At 37.5% G+C, this 9,031-nt stretch overlaps 1 protein-coding gene across 8 annotated transcripts in view; it reads right to left on the bottom strand.

Moving 5' to 3' along the window:
- Nucleotides 1-63: 63 nt before the first annotated feature.
- Nucleotides 64-9,031, bottom strand: part of Arhgap12 (Rho GTPase activating protein 12) — a 103,641-nt gene continuing 94,673 nt past the window's right edge. For all 8 annotated transcript variants that reach the window (XM_085698915.2, XM_085698916.2, XM_085698917.2 and 5 more), the window contains 6 exons: nt 8,335-8,451; nt 5,949-6,047; nt 4,363-4,440; nt 4,125-4,259; nt 3,783-3,885; nt 64-2,846 (listed from right to left, as the gene is read on the bottom strand). In XM_085698915.2, coding sequence (XP_085555041.2) covers nt 2,672-2,846; nt 3,783-3,885; nt 4,125-4,259; nt 4,363-4,440; nt 5,949-6,047; nt 8,335-8,451 — 707 coding nt within the window. In that variant the 3' untranslated portion in view covers nt 64-2,671. The remainder of the gene's footprint in view (nt 2,847-3,782; nt 3,886-4,124; nt 4,260-4,362; nt 4,441-5,948; nt 6,048-8,334; nt 8,452-9,031) is intronic.

Genomic DNA, 9,031 nt, shown 5'->3' with positions numbered 1-9,031 from the left:
AATTGTCTCTTTTGTGATATGTTGAAAAAAGGCCTGTTAGTAAATAAAATTCCACTAATAATATTTATTTTTAGCTTTTAATATATTTTCTGCTAAAAAATCAAGTTGTCAAGACAGGAAAATATTACTGGTTTTGTTATTACAAAAACAATTGATAACTTTTAATTCACAAAGGATGAAAAAACAAGACACTGACCTCATTGTACATACACCATTACAATACAATATTAGTGGTAGAACAATACAACATCAAAGACTTTGCATACACACATGTACTTTGAAACAAGAAACACAGGACAATTTTAACCCTTTAACATGTCCATGACCACCAAGAGAAAGAATACCACAGATCACAGACTCAAGTCTAATTGGTTTCCTGGTACATAGTCAAGACACAAGAGCCCTAAAGCACACTGTATTATTAACGGCATCTGCAGGCCTACACGTGCTGATTTGGAAATTCTTCCTATTCCCATTCAAAATGATGTGGGAGGAGATGTATGCTGTGAATATGTTTTATTGCCATTGGTTAATAAAGAAGTTGCTTTTGGCCAATGGCTTAACAGAGTAAAGCCAGGCTAATAGAGATACAGAGAGCAGGCAGAATCAGAGAGAAGCCATGTAACCACTAAGAGGAGAAAGACGCGAGCTGCCAGCTGGAACCTTCCCACCGGTAGGCCATGAGCCTCGTTGTAAAATATAAAATAATAGGAATGGGTTAATTTAAGATGCAAGAGCTTGCTAGAAATATGCTAGAGTCACTGGCCAAACAGTGTTTAATTGATACAGTTTTGTGTAATTATTTCAAGTCTGAGCAGCCAGGAATGAACGAGCAGCCTCCCCCAAAACCAAAGCAATCTGCATCCACTGGCAAGCAGCTTAGTATGTTATGTATTTAAGAAGATTACAACACAGAGATTATCTTAGCTACAAGATTTAGGAGAAAGGTTCTGCACAGATCACACACACACACACACACACACACACACACACACACACACACACACACACAAATTGTTACCAAGGAAGGCAATCTGGAAATTACAAATGCAATCCCGGTAAAAAGAATCATGGTCATAAATCATTTCCTTTCAAACCCTGATGAAAAAAGAAGTGTGTGGTGTTAAGGAGCTGTTGGTACAGAAAGAACAGAAAACATAGGAGTGAGAAAAGTCAATCTGCCACAGGAAATATGGATTTAGTTGATTTTCTAAAATGAGGTATAAAGTATGTCAGTAAATAAAAACAAACAAAACATCAACAACAAATTAAGAACCAAAATGCACATCTCCAATGGAAAAACCCTCTAAGCTTATTACAGTTCCTTTATTAGATTAGATATTTCATATACAGCAGTTAATTTAGAAAAATACATTTAGAAATCTTCAACAGACCATGCTTCCCTGTAACAAAACCTTCCAAACCCTGTTTATTATATAAATCAATCTACATTAGTAATGTAAAAAGAAAATACTCAAATTTTGCAGTGTCGTTTTCTATCCCACACCCATCTGATTTACACAGGTTTCCACTATTCAAGTGGGGGTTAGAATTCTGTTATGCTTTCCCAATGTCTTCTGTACATATTAAATAACCTAAAGAGCTCCTCTTGTAGTGTGTTCAGTATTTAGCAAGTCTACTCAGTATTTCCCAGTACCATTCTCATTGAAGTAATCTGCCAGTAAATGCAATTAAAACCTGAAAGTGCATGGTTTAACTTTCCCAAATAATGGCTTATTTCTGGAGGAAGCCATGGAAACGGTTACCAATGCCATGATTAGAAACACCGGGTTAGATGTACTCTAAGCCTATACAACACAGGTATATACATAAGCTAAATTATATTAAGTCCTTAGCCCATATTTACATCAAACAATGTCTACTTCCAGAGGGTCATACCAAGAACTCAATATGGCACTAAACATAATCAGGATTGTTAGCTATAATTCAGTACAGCACGTACCAAATACCCTGATTTGACTTAGACTAATCAGAACTCCAGTATATCACAGTGTTTTAAGTACTGTCAGTGTGCTGTCCCAACAAACAACTAAGGTATCCAGCAAGGAAGCTGTGAGACAGTAAAATCAGACAGCAAACCTTCCCCAAGGATCCTATCTGGGTTACGAGCTTCAGCACTAAAGACTGCCACTCATGCAGATTCCCTGAAAAAAGTAGTACACAGGTCTCAAATGGATCAACTTCATTTGTTTTCAACGCCCAAGAATGTCTTTTAAAATAACTGGCAATGACTGTCATTGTACCAAGTGAAGAGCTTACAGAGCATGAGAGAAATCTACATTATCCAGTTTGGTGACAGCAAGGGCGATGACACACGGGACCCACACAGTTTTCCTTCCCAAGTTATCCAGTGTATATGACTGGTTAGAATTCTGAGTTTTGATCTTTTACTGATATTCAAATATGAGATGCAAGCATCCAGGATAAAATGAATCCAAAATTACACACAGTCATAGCTTGCTGTTTGCTTGCAACAAAACAGCAAATGAGGGCCCCGCTAGTATCTTCACTTTCTTCTTCCTCTCTGACCCTCAAAAAAGTGCAAAATTAGAGTCAATGTCACTGCTTGGTCCAAAAATGAAACACACCATTTTTAAGATTTGAAATTTCTGAATCCAGCTTCATTTCCACAGGCTATTTTTCATGAGAGTCAGCGTCCAAAGACAGTGCTCAATTCCAGAAGAATCAATTCTACAATCTGGTTTTGGTACACAGTATGAACCGCTATATTACCAGTCTCTCTTTCTGGCTTTAGCAGAGTGGGGCCAAAAACGATTGCTATACTCTGATAGGTCATTCGGTTTTTTTCTCCATTTTCTATAACCCTAGAGAGAGAAAACAAACTTGCTTAAGAAACAGAGAAAAACATCAAATTGTATTACAAACCTAATAGTTTGCATTTAGAAAGAGATCGCTGATTTTGCTGGGGTGATACAGGCAGGATTTAAGCATGTCTGGCTACATGGAGCCAGTTTCTTAATTAACAACCGAAAGATCAGCACTATATATACTGTGGCAAACTTTAAATGTGTGATATTATGGCTTCACTTTCAGACTAGGACACAGACTTAAATAAGTTACCACACAGGTAACAGTGATTTGTCGTCTACACGGGGAGGATATTTCATCAGGAAATAGAAGTTACAACTTTCGATTTAGTATTATTTAAAAAAAAATCTAATAGGTACTTTAATATTTTATTATTTTCACACTTTGTGTGTGTGTGTGTGTGTGTGTGTGTGCGCGCGCGCGCACCACAGTACACATCCAGAAGTTAAAAGGACAACTTGTGATAGTCAATTATCTTTTTCAGGTGGGTCCTGGGGACTGAACACAGGTCCTCAGAGTCATCGGCACATGCCTTTATATGCTGAGCCATCTGGCCAGCCCTACTTTACTATGTAACAAATTCATTTATTAAAGTAGCTATGTGGTAGTAATCGAGAGCCATGAGAGTTACGTTTTAAAGTAATGTAACATGTCTCACTTAAGCTATCTTATCTTCATTCTAAATTCAGTCTTGTCAGAACATCCACTGTGTAGTGAGCATTAAACAAACACTTTGCATAAAATACAAACTTTAACAAAGACTTCACACTAAAGCATTCTACTGAAAGAAATAAATGCTACAAGTTGAATTTCTTTTAAAAACTTACAAAGACAGCAAGTGACACATCTATGGACGAATTGGGGCCTGGATGACCCTGTCCATGTGCTCTCCACTGTCCTAAACCACACTTCTTACCCATACAGCTTCTTACCTTTTGAGGTGTCTAAACAGAATCTGCATTGTATCTTGATTTGGCTTTGGCAACTGTCTGATTAGGTCCTTAACGGCAGTGACACGCTGCCTCGGATCTTGTTCTAAAAAAGTAATAAGCAGACACTTTGCAGCAAATTCTTAGGGAAGGAAAGGCAATGGAGAGTTTGGAAGCTGGCGTTTGGTAATACACAGTGACATCTGGTGGTCACACCTAAAATCTCTGGAGTTTTTTCAACCCATTGAAAAAACTTGTTTAAAAAAGACCATCCAACAGCTTAATTTGTAAAAATGATTTTCAGTATCGGGGGTGGAGAGAAACTGAGTAGAAGAACATACTTACTAATTGCGTTAACAAAATCATTAAAATGGCTAAATGTAAAAAGAGGTTCTGGTAATTCTCGAAAAAACATTTTGAGTGCTCCAGTGACTACATGAATGTCTTCCCATTTACTGTCATTCAAATCCAATTTCTCATCTGAAAAACAGTAGCAATAAGACATTTTTAAGATTGCTTTGAACCAGTTCTTCAAGCTACGGGCAGTGCTGCTGGAAACAAGCAGGAAGGCATGCCCTCTTACCGTGATTGACAGCAAATCTCAGCTTCTGAATCACTGCAAGGTTGCCACTTACTCTGTAGATACCATCAACATCTAAACCTACAAGGAAATAATATCTCATGTTTGGAAGAAACTCATTGTTGCCTCTAAAGATGCATAAGTATCTCCATTTGGGGATTTCACCATGCTGACCAGACTGGTCTCAAAATCTTGGGCTGAAGCGATCCTTTGCGAGGTACAGATACATTGTACCCAGCCTCAGAATTCTTATTCTTAGCATTAGCTGAAAATCAACCGGACAAATACTCTCTTTTTCTACATGGTCATTTCGATTCTTGGCAGGGGAATGAGGTGGCAATTTATTCTGAATATTGTTTAATAAACAGCAGAAATTCTACTGTTTATCAGGTATACTGTAGCTTTGCTCATAAAAAATCTCACAAAACTCAAAATATGAACAACTGATATTTAATATTAATGTTATTATTAACATTATTTAATATTAATAATATTTAATATTAAGATATTAAAGGATAGCTTTTAAAGCAAAGACAAAATCGACCCATCCATTTTTTTGCACACAATTTTAAAATGTAAATGCACACACTGAAGAAACTGGCACTTTCTTAACAGTGTGTCCCACCAGTTGCTATGGCAGTCTTGTCAAAGCTAGTCACTAGTGGTTCTATAGGGAACATACCACGTGGTAATAGTTTTTCAGGTACAGTGAGAATCATTTGAAATTCACATAATTAAACCTAAAAATATTAAATATTCATTAAATAACAAAGCTGTACACACCAAACAAAGCACATTTCCAATATTCTATTAATTATTTAGCCTCAAATAAAGCAAATAAACAGTGTCAAGTCTTGACTGTCATGCTGACAGAGTCAATGGACAAAAGATCTGAAACTGGCAGAAGTTACAAGTGAAGTAACACAAGCTGCTACCTGTGTCAGATGCTTCTGATACAGATGCTGTGACAACAGTCAGTGCACTGTCAGTCACAAGACATAAGAAATGAGTTTGTTGTATTCTCAGGAAATGACCTACATGATGTATGCATTTTGACACTCTATAGCTGAACTCTTCTATGGCACCACAAGCATTCTCTCAACCACCATCCTTAGAGAACTCACAGCAGCACATCAGTCCTTGTCAGCTTCAGTCACCCCTGTTTTCTGTTTTCATATAAGCACTGGCAACACCAAATGACTTGGACTGCTACCATAGTGACATATCAAACACTGAATGAGGCCTGAAGGCCTTAATTTGAAACAGGTAAAATTAGGTAATATTTTAGCATACAAAATGCTTCATTTCTTTTTATACATTTCAGGACCATAAGGAACTTCTGGGTGCCTCACTCAGAAATCATACAATCTTATAAGAGCTTTTATTACACTTATTTACTAAGAGTATGTAAGACAGGTACCACACTACTTGTGTGAAGGTCAAAGAACACTGTGTAGAAAATGATTCTTTTTCTCTCTCTCAGGTCCTCAGGCTGAGCCATTTTACTGGTCCAGCCCTAGGGATTTTGGTCTGAAACAAAGAGTTGTTTTGCTTACTGTGAAAAACAAGACTTGGCAGCATTCTCTTACCATGTTCTTCGACATGCTCAATGCATAACTTCACAAATTTTGGCACCGTCCCATTCTCTCTCTGACACAGACTAGCAAGATTAGATCCAAACACCTGATCTGAAAGAGATTTTTCAAATGAATCACTCTGCTAAACATCAGCTCAGAAAACAGCTAAGTCCCTCAGCGTGCACACACGTGCCTCCTTCAACCTCACAGTAATCTTCCCAAATAAACTCGAAGACTACACAACTCACTCTTGTCAAAAAGGCTTTGTATTTGTATTCCTACTGCAGAGACCACTGTCCCTAAATATGGTTCCCTTTCTTCACCCCTGGCCTCAGGCAAAAATCACGTCCTTAGAAAAACTGACTATCCTTTCCTAAGATAACCAATTCAATCATTTTCTACTGGACTACTGGGAGAGGCTCACAGTATTCATCAGGTCTGCCTGCCACCCAGATGATCCTGAAGGCTAGAACCTTGTTCGTAACAGCACAGGTGCTCACGGCTCCTCTCTCGTGTAGCACTTAGAAAATACCCAAATAATTGTAAAACTATCAACTATGTACTCTTCTTGTGCTGACACAGGATTCCACAAAATGTTTTAAAAGCTATTCCATTAATCTTTTAAGCAGTTTAGACACTGCATGTATGTGCTAAGTATTCAGGATAATAAAATGTCTAGTCATATAACCCCACAAGGCGACAATTCAATATTTCTCAGTGAAAAAGTTCATTTAATGAACAAATTAACAGTTGCTTCTGAGACCTCCTCTGACATTTTTTTTGAAGGCTCTAAACATACCAACCTACATGTTTTATCCATTAGTACTTATCTCTAACCCCTAAGAATTGCATCGTAGTATGAATAGGTACGGTCCCCATAGACTCGTGTGTTTAAATACTTGTCCCATAAAGAATAGCTCTATTAGGAGGTGTGGCCTTGTTGGAAGAAGTGTCTCGCTGTCAAGGCAGGCTTTGAGGTCTCATATATGCTCAAGTCACATCCAGTGTGGCAGTCTCTCCTTCTGTAGATTAAGATGTAGAACTCTCAGCCCCTTCCCTAGCACCATGCCTGTACCATGTCCCACCATGAAGATATTGGACTAAATTTCTGAAACTTTAAGCCATCCCCAATTAATATTTTCTTTTATAAAACTTACCATGCTCATGGTGCCTCTTCACATACAACAGAAACCCTAACTAAGATCATACTACTTCTTTTTGTTTTGTTGGGGTTCGAATTATTTTTATTTTGTATCTGTGCATGGGTATGTACATGAGTGCATGTGCTCATGGAGGCCAAAGGCTGGAGTTTCAGGAGATGTGAGCCCTAGTATGGGTTCTGGGAACAAAACAGCAGTCCTCTGCAGAGGGTACACAGTAAACAGTCCTCTGCTGAGGCAGTACACAGTAAACAGTAGTCCTCTGCAGAGGCAGTACATAGTACTCACTCTTCAGCCACATTTTTCTGTTTTTGCTTGTTTGTTTATTGAGACAGGGTCTCAACCTATGTTGAGTTATCTAGCTGAGGGTGACCTTGAACTTCTGATCTTTATGTTTTCACCTCCCAATTGTTGGGAATATAGATATGTGCCACTAAACCCAGGCACAGTTGCTCATGTGAATCAGTCAATTCTTACAAACTCTAGAAGTTTTATATCTGTCGTCAATGGGACTCATCTTTGCTTTTCAACAGAGAAGATGCTTTGCAAACAGATTTCCAGTGAGGGTCCCGGTTACAAACCTCATAACCAGACTCATATATGCACATTATATATTACCTACACCTTTATTTCTGAATAAATGCCATTGGTTAGGGTCATAAATTTAAAATTTTAACCTCCAGTGTTAAACACAACCATTAAGAACTGCAGGTATATGCAGACATATGTGCTTTTAATGCACACTTTCCTTTTTGATGATGCATTAAGGTGACCATAAATGAAATAAGAAACATACAATTGGGGGAAATATCTTTAGTTAATTTTAAAATTACCTTAAATTAGAGCCAAAAGCAAACAATCAGGAACAGAACTACTGCTGTTGTTTGCTCTCACACTGTTAGTGGTTCTCTGTCACATTTCTAACTTCTCATCTTTACAACGCAGAACCAAAATCTGTCGTGATATCTAAGAACACCACTGACCGACAAGTATCTCATCTGTCCTTCTCTGATACGGGCTTCAAAACAATGTAGTTTGGGATTTGCGCCTGGCTCCATGTTTTAGTTACACTTTACACATGCATTTTTAAAAGATCAGTGTTAATTAGTCAAATGCCTTCCATCTGCACAGTTGGAGACGAATAAAAATGAAAACATTGAAAGTGCTCAGTTTTAGCTTCACACACCGCATTTGATTCAGCTAACATTCATTATGTAAATACCACTTCTTGTACACACCTTTGATATAACCTTTCTCACGAACAGCTTGCAATGTGGGGCGTCGGGTAAGAAACTTCTTTAAGTTTTTCTTAGTTTTCTTCTGCTCTGATGAATCCATGCTGGATCCTTTCATTGCTTTAGGCAAACAGATATTAAGTACTTCAGGAAACTTTTCTAGTAAAAGTTTATCCACAGATGACTCAAAACATACCAACCCATGGTTAAATAAATAAGTAATAAATAAAATAAATATCACAGCAGAAATGGTTACTCTAACTTTAAGCAAAATTATTATTTTCAATCACTAGAAGTGGACTATGTCTCTTCTTTCTTTGGGATAAGTCAAGATCTTAAGAAGTGATTTTACTTTTCCATCAGTGTCAGAAAGTAAATACCATTTCCTGTACCACACACACAAAATTCACAACATAACCCAAAATTCCTACCCTAGTGAACAGATGTAAGTCTGAAAAGTCCACATATTTGCATCTGATGCTTTTATGATAAACTGTACTCTGACGTAAGAAGAGAGCACATAGAGCCTGTTCAATATTACCTTCAATCCTGATTTATGAGATATAGTAACATGAAATTCTAAATAACATGTTAAAAATATAATTATGTTTGGAGAACATTAAGAGCAAAGAATACATCAATCGAGAATAAAAACTTTAAGGACAGCGTGGTGACATATGCCTGTAATCCCACTACGTGA

Source organism: Myodes glareolus, chromosome 14 (assembly GCF_982192425.1).
Source record: "Myodes glareolus chromosome 14, mMyoGla1.1, whole genome shotgun sequence".
NCBI classification, from domain to species: domain Eukaryota; kingdom Metazoa; phylum Chordata; class Mammalia; order Rodentia; family Cricetidae; genus Myodes; species Myodes glareolus.
This window is presented reverse-complemented; position numbering and strand designations above follow the sequence as displayed.